This window comes from Exophiala dermatitidis, assembly GCF_000230625.1.
Source record: "Exophiala dermatitidis NIH/UT8656 unplaced genomic scaffold supercont1.1, whole genome shotgun sequence".
Classification (NCBI taxonomy): Eukaryota; Fungi; Ascomycota; class Eurotiomycetes; order Chaetothyriales; family Herpotrichiellaceae; genus Exophiala; species Exophiala dermatitidis.
In genome coordinates, this window is record NW_008751646.1 from 2,351,191 (window position 1) to 2,367,880 (window position 16,690).

The 16,690-nt window shown below is 51.3% G+C and overlaps 6 protein-coding genes across 6 annotated transcripts; 1 reads left to right on the forward strand and 5 right to left on the reverse strand.

Moving 5' to 3' along the window:
- Nucleotides 1-357: 357 nt before the first annotated feature.
- On the reverse strand, nt 358-1,528 carry HMPREF1120_00842 (alcohol dehydrogenase; the record flags this gene model as incomplete). The annotated part of the gene is made up of 3 exons (XM_009154846.1): nt 358-532; nt 589-946; nt 1,012-1,528. The coding sequence occupies 3 exons, from the start codon at nt 1,526-1,528 to the stop codon at nt 358-360; spliced, it is 1,050 nt and encodes a 349-aa protein (XP_009153094.1).
- A 983-nt stretch (nt 1,529-2,511) lies between these two features.
- On the reverse strand, nt 2,512-3,636 carry HMPREF1120_00843 (chloromuconate cycloisomerase; the record flags this gene model as incomplete). The annotated part of the gene is made up of 1 exon (XM_009154847.1): nt 2,512-3,636. The coding sequence occupies one exon, from the start codon at nt 3,634-3,636 to the stop codon at nt 2,512-2,514; it is 1,125 nt and encodes a 374-aa protein (XP_009153095.1).
- A 605-nt stretch (nt 3,637-4,241) lies between these two features.
- On the reverse strand, nt 4,242-4,682 carry HMPREF1120_00844 (uncharacterized protein; the record flags this gene model as incomplete). Its single annotated transcript, XM_009154848.1, has 1 exon — nt 4,242-4,682. The coding sequence occupies one exon, from the start codon at nt 4,680-4,682 to the stop codon at nt 4,242-4,244; it is 441 nt and encodes a 146-aa protein (XP_009153096.1).
- Nucleotides 4,683-5,330: 648 nt separating this feature from the next.
- HMPREF1120_00845 (uncharacterized protein) lies at nt 5,331-6,641 on the forward strand (the record flags this gene model as incomplete). The annotated part of the gene is made up of 2 exons (XM_009154849.1): nt 5,331-6,157; nt 6,227-6,641. The coding sequence occupies 2 exons, from the start codon at nt 5,331-5,333 to the stop codon at nt 6,639-6,641; spliced, it is 1,242 nt and encodes a 413-aa protein (XP_009153097.1).
- Nucleotides 6,642-6,825: 184 nt separating this feature from the next.
- Nucleotides 6,826-11,501, reverse strand: HMPREF1120_00846 (uncharacterized protein). The gene is made up of 5 exons (XM_009154850.1): nt 10,926-11,501; nt 10,822-10,860; nt 10,551-10,667; nt 8,495-10,474; nt 6,826-8,418 (listed from the first exon to the last, which is right to left on the reverse strand). Exons 1-5 carry the CDS (start codon nt 11,044-11,046, stop codon nt 8,405-8,407), a joined length of 2,271 nt encoding a protein of 756 aa, XP_009153098.1. The 5' UTR covers nt 11,047-11,501; the 3' UTR covers nt 6,826-8,404.
- Nucleotides 11,502-11,782: 281 nt separating this feature from the next.
- HMPREF1120_00847 (uncharacterized protein) lies at nt 11,783-15,371 on the reverse strand. Its single transcript, XM_009154851.1, has 3 exons — nt 14,878-15,371; nt 13,006-14,685; nt 11,783-12,952 (listed from the first exon to the last, which is right to left on the reverse strand). The coding sequence occupies exons 2-3, from the start codon at nt 14,446-14,448 to the stop codon at nt 12,260-12,262; spliced, it is 2,136 nt and encodes a 711-aa protein (XP_009153099.1). The 5' UTR covers nt 14,449-14,685; nt 14,878-15,371; the 3' UTR covers nt 11,783-12,259.
- Between the last annotated feature and the right edge of the window lie 1,319 nt (nt 15,372-16,690).

The window sequence follows — 16,690 nt, forward strand, 5'->3', positions numbered from 1 at the left end:
ACTCAGCCTCGAGTTAGGCGGCAACGCTTTTTCAATCGTCTTTGACGACGCCGCTGGAAACGGCTGTAGCGAGTGCCTAGTCGGCAAATCTAAGGTAATGGTCCAGATGTGTGTATGTAACAACAAGATACTTCTTAGATATGCAGTCTACGACAAGTTCAATCAGAGACTCGTCGAAGAAGTGCAGAGTATTCGTGTTGATAATGGCGCTGACCGTTTAGTCACGGATTGTCCTCAAGAACAGATTCCGTTGATCTTAAGTTGTCGGTCCGAGAGCATCCCCGTGGCCTCGTAATGCGGGCTCAGCTATCCCCTTCCCGCCCTTTAGAATCCAGCGTACGGGAGACATATCCAAGCTTACAGACGAAGCACCAGCTTCCCAATTACCTTGCCCTCCCACAGAGACTGCAATGCTTCCTCTGCCTGGTCAAACGGGTAGACCTTGTCAATGATGTCGTCAAGATTCATCTGCGTAGCTTCCAAAGCGGCACAGAGATCTTCCATGTCAGATACAGGACCGGCGTTGATGCCCCTGACGCAACAAGGTTAGCAATCCTGGCTGCAGAAGAAGAATCACCCACAACAAACCTCAATATCACTCTTCGATCGATGATTGTCGGCACCAACTCATGGAGATCCTCTGGTTTCTGTCTACCGAGATAGCCAACCTGACTAACGATGCCACCTCTTCGCGTACATCTGAGGCTCTTCACCAACGACGACGATCCACCCATTTCAAGGACAAGGTCGACTCCAATGCCATCTGTGAGTCTGAGCACCTCCTCGTGCCATTCGGGAGTTTTGGAATAGTTGATGGTCAGGATTTCTGGAGCTCCAAAATGCTTCTTCAACTTGCTCAGTTTGTTGTCGTCGGATGAAGTCAAAACGACTTTCAGGCCTGCAGCTCGAGCAAGTTTCAAGGCCCAATGACTCACGCCGCCCGTCCCTGAAGAATGGCCCCGATCAGCATATCTTTCGTCTTTCTTGGAAGGTGGCCAGTCTTGAACTTACCCTGAATCAAGACGCTTTTACCGATCCCGACATCCCTCAGCGCGGCCCATGCCGTTACACCCGCACAAGGGATCAAACAGGCGCACTCCCAGGATAGGTAGGTAGGTAGCTTTCCCAGGACCTCTTCGTCATAAACAATGTACGTGGCAAGGACCCCGTCTTCGTTCGCTGCCAGCCAGGACCGTCCGGTGGACCGATGGGTAATATAGGCGGTATCAATGGTTGGGGCCACGCGGTCTCCGACCTTGAAGCGTTTCACCTTATCGCCTACAGCGATGATTTCCCCGGCCGCATCGTTGCAGATGATGCCGTTCGGGGTCACGGGCCATGGATTGCCGCCATTCGAGATGTTTGCGTCTCGATAATTCAAAGACACGGCATGGACCTTGATCAAAGCGGCGGTGGGATCCAAGGGCAAAGGTAGATCTTCAATGACAAGCTTGAGTTTGGGCGTGCCCGGAGTGTAATCGTCGGTCCTGCGCCAGGCTTGACGCTGTTTGATCTGGTCGTTGGCCATCTTTCTTCCAGTGCTTCTCGAACAAGTTGCCGCCCAGGCGTAAATGCTGCAAGAGAATGGGGCAAGAAGGGGAGGGGAGGTGGGGGGAGAGAGGAATTTGGCCGGGTGAAGTTGAAGATGAAGAAGCAAAATATTGTAGTTGTGATTCTACAGTGCGTGAGAACTCCGGATCAATGTTCAATAATGTATATCACCAAGTACGATGTTTGCGGTCGTCGCCCGGGAACTTGATGTTCGAGGTTCCAGACCGTGAAATGGTCCTCAAAAAGGGGTAAACGCTACTCTTGGACTGCCCAAACCTAGGCAAGATTGCAGGAGTAGAAGGAGGTTGACTGTTGTTCTTTGATAACCTGAGTTGGCTGGGATCCACGTCCTTTTATCCAAAAACGGTAATTAATTCGAGGATTGTTTTGAGGCGGATAAACTCGCCGTGACTCTGCCGTGACTCAGTCCTCCATCAAGGCTACTGTGAGTAGCTGGACGATGAATTGCCTGCGGTTTGCCGCATCTACCAACATTAACAAGGTACTCTGTGCGTGGTGGGGCATATATGATGGAGGCCGAAGCGAGCATCCCATGCATAGGCCATCACCAGCAGCAAAGTTCCTCGTGATGATCCGATGGAAGAGGAATTTTTCCTTTGGATCCCTTCCATCACAAACACTTGTTGATAGCCCGCTTGTTCATTGAGCCCAGCGATAAGGATGCGTATGCGAAAGTTGTTCGGCCCTGTGGCATCTGGTACTACTTCTCATCCTCGTCTCAAGCTACCGATTGCTTACCCTTGAGAGAAAAACAACATAAAAATCTACAAGGTTTGGTGCAGGCCTTTGTCAATGAACGCTACTGACTCGTGAGCTGCAATATTGACGTATTCGGTCACCAAGAGAGCTCCAAGCTCAACTCTCCAGTGTTGTATTTGATCTAGGGGAGACACCAGTTCGCCCCGCGGCGCACCGGCAGTTCTGTTGGAACAGCCTGAGCTAGGTATAAGTAGCGACTGCTTCACCCAAAACGTCCAGTCTCGGTGTGATTCCCAGGCCGGGCGTGGTAGGTGCTGTGATACGACCGTTGTGGACCTGATAGTCGCCATCGGCCGTCTTGAGCGCGACCATGTCGCGCGATTCCAGAATGCAGCGCAGATGGCGCTCCGGGATGGTCTGGGCCATATGGACAATGGCGGCAAACGCGATGTCTGAGCCAACGGTGTCCTGCACCCCTATGGTATATCCAGCCGCCAAACAAATATCACGTTGACGACGAGCCCGGGTCAGGCCGCCGGCCTTTGAGATTTTGAGATCGATTCCTTCGGCCGCATCGTCGGCAATCAGTTTTGCGATGGACGCGCCGTCGGTGGCAAGTTCGTCGAAAAAGATGGGGACATTGGTCCGGCGCCGGAGAGAAAGGTGTTCTCGCCATGTAGCACAAGGAGCTTCCAGGACGAAGTCCAATCCGTCCGGTAGCAACCTCAGGGTCCGTAGAGCCGTCTCGACCGTCAGGCCACCGTTGGCGTCAACAATGAAGAATTCCCCGGGTTCCTTGTCGGCAAGACAGGCGGCGATCCGTTCGGCGTCCTTCTTGGGGACCCCGTCCAGCTTGACCGAATGTCCAAGATACCCTTTTGCGCGAAACTTGGCGACGTGTTGACGCATCACTTCGGGTTCATCCACAGGTATAGACGATATCAGGGGTAACTGGATACCCGTGCGACCCCCCAGAAGTTCACAGACTGGAAGCCCCGCCCATTTACCAAAAATGTCCCAGCACGCCACATCCAGGGCGGTCTTTGCGTGTTCATGGCCAACAAGTGCTGCATCCATGACCTCGTTGACTCGATCAACCCTCCGAGGGTCGAGCCCAATCAGCTTGGGCGCAATTTCTGCGATTCCCGCCCGGACTCCGAGCGCATGAGATGCTACCCAGGTGGACCCGAAGGGGGTGCTTTCTCCCCATCCCTCGATGCCGTTCTGTGTTGTTATCCGAACGATGGTGGCGTCGAAACTCGCGTATTCACGGCCACCGGAGAGCCGGTAAACCTTTCCCACGTAGGGCAGATCGACCCGGAAAACGTCGACCCGGGCGATCTTGAGTTCCAACATTTTGGACATTGTCTCCTTTTTCTCCCGGTTGCGCTGCCAAGGGGAACCGCTGAACGTATCGCAAAGCAGATCGATCGAGAATAGTCCCGCGCCTATTTTCCATGGATTATACACCAGGGCGAGTGGACTGCATTGGCAAGCAGGCTCGTTGAGGAAAGGAGAGTCTTTGGGGATGAAGCAGACGATATCAAACGGTTGGCTCTCTCCAGGAGTCGACGAGACTATCGTCCATCTGGCCAAAAACTCCCCCTTCCCCCCACATAGATACTGTCGTTTGATGAATTACCTACTGTAGCGGCGATTTCAAACCTGCAACTTCCTGTTCTAGCAGAAACCATGCGATAGGTGAACGCGTCAACATCTCAAGTGCCCGCGTTCCGAGCTTACCCTGCGATGCTATGGTGATCTAGACTTTATGCCTCCACATTTTCCCAATTCACATATTCTGAACCTGTGGCGACCTAATGTGGCATTGGCAGTCCTCGGAGAGTATCAAGCGTTCTGTTCACTTTGTATTCTGCTATGAACAGCACTTAGAAGGATTGAAAGCAAGAGCGGAGTGGACAAAATCATGGGGGCCCATCTTGAGTCAATGCTTGTCAGAAGATGACCTCTTAGACGGCACGTACTATCGAAGGATACAACGACAACCACCCGTAGGAATCTGTGCGGCCGAAATTAGTCTTCCCGTTCACGGGAGATGACGGCAAGACACCACTGTTTCTTGTGCCTGGCCGTCTTCGTTCCCAACTTCGCCCTGTGCATGGATTCGTGATCCGTTCGTCATCCCTCAGGTGCCTCTTAATGCCGACCAATTGGCCCATCTCGGTCCAGAACTCGATGGGACGACTGATGAAGCTGGCTTCGTAGGCATCAATGACGGGCCGTTCCCAAATCAGGTCGAGTTCTCTCGGTTTGACAGTCTTTGTTCTCTTGAACAATTTCCAACCATAGTAGAGAATAGGTGCCACAATTTGCATGGTGTAATTCTGGAAAAAGCCGGTCACACTCCAAGGGACAAAGGCGCCGTATCCAAAGATCAAGATCAGTGTCATGGCAACAACGCCAATGTAAGCACTGTATGGCTGGAAGCGGCCATAATAGGGGAGCGATCTGCGGTCCAAACCCTGCGCTTTGTACGCATGGTAGAAGTTGAGGTAGGTAATTCAAGTTGCGATGACTAAATAATTGATTAGGGCACCCGCGGTGACTAGATCGACGAGCCAGGTTAGAACGATAGATAAGTTCTTGCTAATATAAAAGCTAACGGCTTTATAAAAGTACTACCTATAATATAGAACTCATCAATTTCAGTGCGCCTGCCAACACAAGTCCATACTATTTCAAGTACCATCCCAAAGGGGTAAATCTGGGATGGGCCCCACAAGCGCTTGCTAATTAGGGCGAAAAAACCCCATGAGCCGACACCACAGTGAGGAACAGTCTGATGGGAAATGTCCCCATCTGGAAGTTTCTGGGGGAGTGGTCTTTCTGGAGGCTGGTCTCCAGACATAGGTGATGGATGACCGAGAATGTCAATGGATTCCCAGAGGACCAAACCCGTCATGTCCGGGGGATGGCCTCATGATGCCATACAAATGATAAATAGTCTCAGCCTCTTCTACAACTCTTGCAACTGACAAGAAGCATCTCACCTCCCGTGGCTCCATCTAACTTTGATCGAACCTGCACCTTCAAGAACAATGGCTCTTCTCAACTATCTCGGTTTCGGAGGCTCAGCGTCAGCGGCCACAGCGGAATCCAATTCCAGTCCTGTGAGAGCACTTCCAGCCAGCTGGTACACCTCTGAGGAGATGTACCAACTTGAGAGACGCGCCATCTTCTCCAGGCGATGGATGCTCATCACCCACAGATCGAGATTCAACCAAGCAGGGAACTACGTCAAGTTTGAAATTGCCGGGTACGAGTTTGTGCTGTGCCGGGACCGGAAGGATCAGATCCACGGATTCCACAACGTCTGCCGTCACCGTGCATTCCCTGTTGTGCAAGGGCAGCAAGGAACCGCCAAGATCTTTGCCTGCAAGTATCACGGCTGGTCATATGGTCTAGACGGCAAGCTGGCAAAGGCGCCAAAGTACGACGAGCTTGAAGGCTTCGACAAGTCTCAGAACGGCTTATTCCCGATTCATGTGCGCATCGACGCCAGCGGATTTATTTGGGTCAACCTTGATGGCAAGGAGACCCCAGAGGTGCCATGGGAGGAAGACTTTGAGGGTGTCGACACGCAAGAGCGCTACAAGGTCTACAACTTTGACGACTATGTTCTCGACCATGAGTACAAGCTCGACGGTGCATACAATTGGAAGATTCTGGCCGACAATTTCAACGAATGCTATCACTGTCCTACTGCTCATCCCGACATACCTACACTGGCAGACATTGAGACGCACGATGTCTCCGGTGTCGACGGATACATTAAACATCAGTCTGTCCCTACGGAAGAGCAAAAGAGGCTAGGGATGGCGATTGGCAGTACTTATTTCTTTCCCAATGTTTCCATTTCAGTCCTGTGAGTGGCGTTCATAAATTCCTTGAAAAAAAAAAAAAAAGTTCGGGCTACTTACACAAAGATTTCCAGGCCACACTTTATTATGCTGCAACGCTTCCTTCCCAATGGACCCAAGAGCTCCTCGATGCACTATCAGATTTTCCGGAACAAAAATTCATCCGAAGAGGATTTCCAACGTATCCATAAGCTCTATGCCAAAGTTGTCTCGGAGGACAAAGTCCTCTGCGAACTTTCCCAAAAGAATCTCAACGCTGGGGTGTTTGTGAATGGCCAGATGCACCCCAGGCTCGAAAAAGGTCCTTTGTATTTCCAGCAGCGCGCGCGCCAGGCGATCAAAGAGCATGTCGAGCGCGAGAAGGCCGCAAAGCGAGAGATCTGGCCTGCCCAACAGACTCTACCGCCTGATGCTGCGGTGAGCAAGGAGGACATGGAGCTTTGCCCCGGTGCAACCTGTCAAGCCAATCAAGCCGTTTTGGCGTGGTGAGAGAACGTGAAAGATCTACCGATAGTATAGTACTTCTAGTCAATCATTTCCGATGACTCTGGGATTACGAGCGCTAGGTAGTCACAGCCACGTCCAGAACACTCTTGACAGGAAGAAATCGCAACGGGATTGAATTTGTATCAATTCGTTACAGCATCAGATAACATATAATATAGCTCAAGAAACTGATTCATTCATTGCCAATGCCAATGCCAGCAACCTCCATATCTGAGAAACTTCGATTGATACCTGCGTGTCTGCGCGCCAGAACAAGATTTGACTGGTCTCTGTTTTCGAGCCATGTCAGTATCTCTGTTCAATCCTCTCGAAAGAAAACAAAAGCCACTTGTATAGGTCAGCACAGTTAGTCTTTCGAATAACAACTGAGCAATGCCCAACTTTGATGGAGATTTCATTGTTCAGCACTTATCAGTGCCAGTGTACAACGTTGTAGTGATTTAATTGCAAAAGAGGCGAAAAAGTCCCCAGTTCATACCTATCAGCCACCCTAGCCCCAGTAGGTTCGTATAATGGCGTACTTTTTCTCCATATTCGCACAAAATGCGGCAACCCAGGTACCTACCTACCTAGGCAGGAAACTGAGAGAGGTGGATGGACGGCGCAGACATATGTAAAGCACTTTCTCGCCCACTCCTTACGAGGAGGTACCAAGTCGATCACCGATCTATCAGACCTACCATATATGATAAATACGCCCGATGGGGGTTTCCTTCTTTCCTTTTTTTTTTTTTACTTTGTCTCGCGCCGACCCTCGTTCTGATCTCTCCTAAGCCCAGTGTCTTCACAAGGCTTTATGGCTGAAGTTGAACAGACGGATTTCTCTCGGGTTCAGGCCCCGCCCCTGAGAGACCGCTCGGAAACCACAATAACGTCGGCAGTGTAGACAGCGTTGAAGTTGGAGCCCCTGTCTTTCTGATCATGAGGACAGGATGTAGAATCAAGGAGCGCGCACCATCAGCTAGCTGTACTTGTAACTTCAGTCTTCAGCGTCTTTGGCTCAACAGTAGTCACCACACCACGTTGCTGGACACTCCGAGTCCAGACTATCACCATCATAATATGGACAGGAAACGCCCGAGGACGACCACTTTGGTCGGGTGCTCTTTTCTCATACCCTTTTGACAAATACTTATCTTCTTCGTGGCCAAGTCTGTCGGTCGCCCAAAGATTCCAGCAAAGCCATTGAGGAGATGATTCCTTTTTCAAGCTGACTGACATTTTGGAAAACACTTTTGTGATGACTCGATGTCTTTAGCCAGCACAATTGAACTGATTTGACATTTCGAAGCTTTGATTACTTATAACTCCATTATTTCCAGGGGTTCGCTCATGTATTCTTACATCAATCTCTTCAAACAGGAAACCTGTGCCAACCATAAAGCTCACCTGCAATAAACATGTACCAATGATCAAGATTTTTTTTGGGATCTGTGTCTACCTCGTTAGATATGTATCGACATCCTGGTGAAAAACCCGGACCTCAGTCGAGCCTCAGCGCCTCGAGATATTATTATTCAGTCCGATACTTTCCACACTGTTTATCGAGAGAGCTGCTCATGTCCAATTCGTGTCCCATCTGTGGACAGAGGCGATCCGGTTGCAATGTCGGAGACTAAGAAGTTCTCATATTCTGCACTGCAGCGAATGGCCAATTTCTCTGCCTGGGTATACGCTGAAAGAGGCCAACGACGCCAGGGGGTTCACTGCTCAGTGCTCGATGCCGGAGCGTGGGGATGTTTCCTTCATCCAAGCAGCACTATAGACGGTCAGTAACACAATCACGCCTGTGGATAAGAACCATCATGAATGAAAAAAAAAGTTCCGAAGCTCACCTTCCCAGTCCCAATCTTTCAGGACTCCTAGCCAATGCAAATCCCCCCTGACCGTATAATGCAGGTTGCCTGCCCTTGTAAAGTTGTCGATTCCTTTTTTGAAAGCGAGGGAATCGGGAAATCTAGACGCCTGCGCGGTGATCCTCGTGGCTGCACTACATCGACAGCGGCGACTTCCTTGGTCGGACGAGTTCGCAGGTGTAACAGATGGTCCATCGGTGGTTGTGGGATTGTCCACGCTGGGACTGAATCCCAATAAGCTGACACGGTACGCGCCACAGGAAGGGCAGACTCCGCATTTTGCCTCGAACTCGTCCCTTCTCCTCCACACCTCCTGAGTGACTCGCTTGCATTTGGGAGCCTCGTACGGGTCCTGCGTGGACATGGCATCCCATCTTTCACAGACCCATTTTCGATCTTCTTGGTCAAAAGCTTCACCGCCTATGACCATGAGAGGGAATGTCTGGATGATTGTCGTTTGAGACGTAACAGGGGTGGTTGCGAGATAGATTGAAACTTTTTCCGCCAATTCCCAAAATGAATGGATCCATGGCAGTTCCGGAACGGCTTGCCGAAGAAGCAGCAGCGCCGCCCAGCGATACGCCTCTGCAGTCTGGATGAAGTCGGAAATGTAGGATGTCAACCCTCCTGACTGATCGGGATCAATGGATGGACTCCAACTTTCGATTGCCAGCCGCAATGATGCGGCTTTGGAAATCATCGATGGGGAATTATGCTTTTCACTTCTCCTCTGAACGGATTTGATCACGTCGGTTAGGCGCCCGAGCAATGGGAATAGCTTGATTGCGCAACCCAGAAGTGGATGGAGCTGCTGTTCCACTGGTACAGGGTCAAGCAGAACATAGGCGGTGATAGAATCCACATCGACCGGCTCGTCTCTATATGAGGTTGTCAAACGATTGATAACATCCTTGTAGATCCAAATACGTGCTAGGAAGCTCAGACATCCCAGCTCCTCGCCTTGGAGCCGCGTATTCTGATGTTTTTCGAACGCGTCTCGAAGCAGGCCCGAGGCAATCCTGATATGCTCAGTGGCACAGGAAGCTGGTTGGCCGCCCCAAGATTCCGCAAAGCTAAGAACCAATCTAGCAGCCAGAGAGGCGTGCAGGGACATGCTGGTCGTGTTTTCGCCCGGCGTGAAAGCCTGCCGGCTGGCGCGTAAGTGCTCAAGACCTGCTGCACGGAGTTGCGGTCGTGAGTTGCTCGCGTATAGATAGGTCATAGCTGCAAGGGCATGGTAAAGTGCTGGACAGCTGTCAGCCATGGGCCAAACATACACTCGCCATGGGTCTTTGGGTTGGTCGTCCTTGATGGAAATGACATCAGAAAGGTGCTCGTCGAAAAGCTGCTTGACCGTCTCCGGGCTGTCGATGAACGAATATGGCTGCTGGTAAGCGACATTGTGGTTTCCGGGCTGATTAGCTCGCCGACTCGATTGACCACGAGCAGAAGCATTTGCGCCTTGAGCCCGTTCAGGTGTCTGAGGCCGGTTATTTCCTGCATTCACAAGCCCCTCGAAGCCCTGCAGTGTGCTGATTGGCGAAAACGTCAAGTCAGAGAGGTCGGGCGACTTCTGCTTCTGTGAATCGAATTGTACCGGATTCATCAAGGAAAATCCATGGTTGCTACTATCCTCCGCCACTTGGCCTAATGCATTTCTGCCATGGGAACCCAAGTTGATCTGCATATCAAACTGCACGTTCTCGTCACCAACGAAGAAATCGGCACTGAGCTCACCGTCCGTAAAGTCGCATAATTGGTCTTGCAGCAACAAAGACCAATCATGCTCTGACTGCACTCTTGGTAATGGTACATTATTAGCTGTATCGATTCGCCGGGTCAAGCTCGCGTCCGGTTGCCGAGGCGATATTGTATTTTGGCCGTCCGGTATAGCATTCTCGTTGAAGGGATGAGATGTCCCTTCGACGGACATCGTTTCCGAACCTTGAGATTGTCCTCCTGAGAATGAGTCAGCATCGCGGCCTTCTGATCAGATCGAAGGACTGGAGATGGCTCAATAATGAAGCGAGCGTACTTGCAGGTCGTTTCCGCTGCTTGGGCTGTCCTCCCACCAGCTTCCACTTTAGATTCCTGTCATAACCTCCGCATTCGACTCCCCGTTCTATGCATTTCGAACAAGATGGTCTGGCTTCTGGACGTCGTTGGCAGGTTCGTTAACATATTGTTATCTGCAACGCAGGGGATCAGAGTCGAGGGTGGGAATGCTGTGCATGACGCGAAGAATTCTTCGGTGATGGGTGTTGCAGAAACCGCGTCTATCGTCTCTGATCCAGGCCAGCACTCACCATCACATTTCATACGCTTGGCCTTGCAGGTGTTGCAACCTGATAAGTGGGCACATCTCTTAGCAAACAAAGTTGTAGAAAGCCGACGTAAGAGCCTAGCGTACCAGCACGACTTTTAGGCTGACGGCGCCTGGATTGAGAGCCATCCTGTCGCTGCTCGCCGTTGATAGTTGCAGACTGGCATGACTGATGTTGGCTTATTTGTGCGACGCCTGTTCCAGGCATGGAGATGACACGCGACGGGTTCGGCAAAGTCAGAAGGCATTCAGAATGATGAGACTCGGTGTCCAAGGGTCCTCTCTCATTTCCTCTCGACGTCGTTGGCGCTGGAAGTTCGGGGTCGTCAAGAGACGAACATGTAGTGGCAGTCAAGACATCAAGTGGTTGAAGTCATGCTCTTTCGCCGTTCCAGGTGCACACCAGTCCAGTCCAGTCCGCCAACGCCTCTCCTCCAACGGCGATTCAAAGTGGCCCGAGAACGGGAGGGCCAGCCGAGAGGGGCCCAACGATTTCATGGGGGATGATAGCACAGATAGGTGATCCTCCGGGAGCACTCCCGGGGGAGGAGGTGGCAACTTGCCCAGGTGGCAGCTAGGTGGGGTTTTTGATAAATAGGTAATAATGAATGAATGAATGATTGATTGATTGATTATGTAGGTATCTATTGATCATTATTCCAGACCTTTTCCGCGTCATTGTGGGACCACATAGTATACCAGGTAATTAGGTGTTAGATGCCAAGTTCGTTTTATTCTCTCTCATCCTTTCTCGTTCGGCTTCTTTTATACGGCACTTACCATACGGCTGTTTGGTTTCTATCCTCACTCGGTATACTTTTTGATTATCTGACCTTTTAGCTGTAGTAGCGGCAGATCTTCTAGAGCTGCTAACATAGAGAGCTATACTCTACTTTTGATATTATTCTAGGATATCTTAGTAGGAGCCGGGGGTGAGCACAAGGCGGCGCTCCACCGCTCCGATTCGGGGTGAGCGGCGAGCAGTTTCTACCATTATTACTACAACCATATGTGGACAGCAGCGTACCCAAGCACTGGGTAAAGATGACCCTGACTGTCATCGGCATCTGGCAGTGCATCCCGTACTTGTTGGTGGATCTATCGCACTTTGTCTGGCAAGAAGAGTCCCGCCTCGGTTTCAAGGCTGGGGAATGTTTCATCGAAGTCGACCTACGTGTTATAGCATGGAATATCGCTCGCTATGAAGAGATGACATTTGCTCCTATCCGTCCAAAGTCTGGGGTCTTAGTCTCCCCTGCAATGTCATGCGCCAGCTCAGATTCCGAAATGTCTCAATCAAGATGCCACCTGCCACCGTATTTTGCAGCAAAATCCCGTACCATGTCGTGAAGCTCATCATTCATGACCCTGACACTCCGTGATACAAAGTAACACATACATTATACTGCTCGTCCCAGCTACTATGGAGCAACTGATGTCGAGGTTGCAAGTCCTGAGGGGTTGTGAGGTACCCCATTGGATGTTTCACCGATGGGTTGCCATGTTCGCGTGATATCCATACTCCTGTTGACTCGGCCGCCCGGGGTAAGGGGATAATCCATCCGTGACCGATCCAAGCGATCATCTTCGTCCGAGGTTTCATCTGCGAGACGGGCAAAGTAATCGGCTAGTGCGCTCGTTGAATCTCCGGCCACGACATTATCGTATAACGGAGGTGGCGTGACGAGAGGTGGCGGAGGTTCGTCCTCGTCAAAAGCTGGGGGATTGAAGGACGGACTCCGGAGCAGATGCATGGGTCTTGGTTGGGAGATATTGGCTTCGTTATGGACATGAGCTTGAGTAGGTAATGTTAACCCGCCCGAATCATTGGTCCAACTTCGTTGGACACCAGTGTTTTGCCCAGGCCCGTTCAAGGCGGGTATCCGGGGCAACACAGGAGGGGTATTTCGTCTTTTCAATGCTGCTCCTGGGCAGCCACATTCGTACTCGTCCAGCGGAGCAGGCGGAGCGCCACCAGCGTCGTAGGCTGGTAATGAGATGTTGGCCTGAGTGGCACGACAGGAGAGAATGTTGAAGGGTGAATCGATAGAAATTTCAAAATGCCGACGCTTGGTTGAGTCGTTCTCGTCCGGTCGAGATAAGCGCATCACAATCTACGTTGGAACGGTTAGAAGGGGTCACAAATCCATGGGCAGGAGATACAAACCTTGATCCAGTGATTCACCTGGATGTTGGAGTACGTTGTATCGAAATGAAGCCGTTCACTCCTCAACTTCTCCTTCATCTGGTGACAACTCGGCAGCTGGACGTTGAATTCCATCTCGGTGGGTCCAATGCTTCCAGCATCGTTGTCCAGATTGCCCAACAAATTGGTCTGATCCCTTGGAATGTCTTCCTCACCCGCCGCGGCAGCTTGCCGGTAATCGTACGGGACCCCACCCCCAGCCAAGATACGCATAGAACTGCCTGGATAGGAGGATACGCTGTGGCCATCAGCGCGCTTTTCAAATAACTGGACTTTCCTCGTCGGCTCCAGCCTGTGGACTTTTTTGTTATTGGTAAAATACTGGATGTTCTCCGTGACGAAAACTTTGATCCGGTGACATTGCACTTTTGCCAGTGGGGTCAACTTGAAAGCAATCGGGACAGTAGAGCCCAAAGGGAAAGATTTCCCCGAGATAACAATGTCGTAGTGCAACTGATCCTCCCAGTTCCTGGATATGGCGATTGGTTCCACCTGCTCTAGAGAGCCTTCTGCAGGGGCCCTAATCAAAGTAAGTTCTTTGTTGCCCACCAAGTTGGCGCGGAATGCGCCCGATCGTTCGACTAGGGCCTCTAGTTCGTACTTGACGTGGCCGAGGTCAACATTGATGGTCTCTGGCAGCCTTGAATCGAGTGGCAACTCAAAATTATAGATATAGTCACCAGGATGGAACACTTTGAACCCCTTTTGAGCAACGGTGGGTCCTCCATTGATGGTATCACCTTTTCCGAAACTCCGGGAGTGGTTCGCCTGCAGGGACAACCTCTTGATTTCCCGGGAGCTTGTAGCCTTGGCGGGTGAAGCGCTGCGCTGGAACAAATCAAAAGAAGACACCGTCACACCGATATCTTTTGACTCCGCAGAATGGCCTTTGTGTAGCTGGACGATATCCGCACCATAGCTGTACTCGGCGGAAGGAATTTGCGCATTAAAAAATGACCAAGTATGATTCATGATGGTGGTGGTATCCTTGAACTCGACGCGCTTAGGTGGAATGCCCTCCGGCCACTCTGTTTCTGATTTGCCTCGAAAGTTCAGAGATATCGACTTTAGCTTCGCTTGCTTCTGGACCCGTAACAGCAGACTCCCTCTGAGCATTGTTGTGCTGTGCGTAGACGGATCATTGGGATCGAAGCCCTGCAGGAACAGGACGGGTTCCGCCAGGGATATGTAGACCGACACACCATTGCCAGAGGCAACAGGCTTTTCGTCTGCTATATGCGTCGTGTTGACAGCAGGTTCGGCATTGGCGGATTGGCGGGAAGAATGTCGACCATTGCTATCAAGTCGCGGCCGATGTAGCGCACCGCTGATCGGGCCACCGACAATACTCGAACTCCTGCCCCGTCGATCCGGCGAACGTCGACCAACGTCGGCGAACACCATTTCCCTGGCTTCCGCCAAATCCCTGCTATCGGTCCGGCCAGTTGGGACAGGATAGAGAGGAACGGTCTGGGCAGGAACAGAAGGGAGGTTCAGTCTGAAGAATCTTTTCGCGTTTTCTCGTGAGAGCGCCAGTTTCGCAACGGCGGATGATTATGGGCGTTGGAGTGCTCCAGGTATTTCAATGGTCACTTCGGGCAGAATGACGGTTGCGGAATTGCGCTCGTTCGCCGTGCTTGACTGTAGACGATCGTCGTCAGCATTTGACAAGGGTATGCAATGAGAAGAGCTCGAGAGAAGGCATCAAGTGATTCAGGCAGCGACGGCTATAGACATGTATGTGTAGTGGGAAAAGAGAACGAGCAGGCGTGCCTCTGCACTGCGACTGGTAACTCCGCAGTTTGGACTCAGTCGGCTTGGCCGTAGACTCACCTAAAGTGGCAGTTCCGGCTGTCACTAATTAGTCGATGGTCCGGAGAGTTGAGTGATAGTTCGGCTCACGACGTGGCGTGGGCCAGGGTATAATAAATGCACATGACAATTGGTGCTTGCGCAGTCTACTACTGTAGTAGCGTCTGGGTGTTGTAGTTCCGTGGTCGAGCGAGGAGATGCGATGAGATTTGAACTGAGATGAGAAGAGATGACAGAACACAAGAACTGGTCAAAAAGTTGACTGATGACGGCCGCAGGCTTTTTGCATCCGGATCCAGCGCAAGGGAGAGAGGGAGCCGGGTCATCGGTGAGCTGGAAGGAGAATTCTCGAACAGAACAGAGCGCCTGGACTGTACAATGTATTATTGGCGGTAACTGAAAACTTGACACCGCAGCGCCCGGGCCGGAGACGAGACTGATCAATTCCTGGCCACAGCGTCACTCGATGATATAAGAGGTGGCCCGCGAGATGCACCGGCACTACTGGCTCTCGGCTCTGGCGCTGCAGTTAGTGGCTCTGGTAGTGCAGATTAGTGGTGATGTGCGGAAGCCGGCTTTTGTGGGGAGATGCCCACCACCGACATATTCAGCTGCACAGTTACAACTACTACTACACCTCCAGGTTCCCCTACTACCTAGAACCATACCCGGCTCTACGGTGTATGGTGACAATAGGTACGCGGCCAGGAACATGCCCTGATACCTATAGGTAAGGTATGTGGGTGACCTAATACAGTGGTACATCACCTGGTAGGTACTCCTGGCCGTTCATAACTCTTCACAATATTACAGCGCGATCTCCTACAGTTTGGATACTCCTCATAAGGGCCGTCGGGTCGACGGAGCTGAGCTGAGTTCTATGGAACACAGCCTGAACATTGAGTTCCCACCCTACCTAGGTACTCGCGACCGGACATGGCCACTGCATCTCAAGACACTGTATTAGCTCTGGGTTGCTGCGCAGAGGTGTCCTCCCCAGACCACAGCATCTAAGCACATGGCTTCCTAAATCAAATACGGCCGCAGCCCTGCGCTCTCACAACTTGAATGCAGTAGTGTGTGTGTCCACATGCTTGACGCTGAAATTTGGACACCAACATTCCAGCGAAAACTTTTTGATGCACCGAGGCACAAGTGCCTCACAGAACACTAATAAGAATATGCTGATGATGCCCTGATTCCCCACCAAGCAGAGCCGAGTCTCCCGCATTCGCCTTCCATAGGTATTGTACCTTCTTCTGTCACTCGTGACCGGATCTCCACCACGGCGAGCATCCTTTTTCGACTCGGATAATTCCTGCTGACTTTCCATGCCATCCGTTCCAGACTTCTGAGGTATTATTATGCAAGCTTCATGCTTGTAGAAACTCGCGGCTGCACAACTTGTCAGCATCGATGCTGGAACAAGGTTAGGACGACGCGTAATTTGTCTTATTGCTGAACCAGATCTTCGAGGCTGTACCTCCTCGGCACCGACTCCTTTGATGTTCTTATGCAGAAACCTGCATGGGCTTCTTTGCTTGCTTACTTCTGCCAGGCGCAGATCCTTGCTGCTCGATTTGGGATTCTACAAACACGTACACAGCCCTATCATAATAGTTCCTCATGTGCCAGTCGGATCTCTCCGCTTGTATTTGGAACAATTGGACTTCTACTCGATTGTACCTTGCTTACTCTGTATGCCTAACTCGCAAGCCTAAGTGTGGCCACCTCGGTCTGCATGGCTGAGACCTTCAGAAACTTTCACGCAGTGCTCATCCCGTATTCGTCAAGGTTCTGATTCTTTCAGACCCGTGCCTCGGTATCTAAAGGC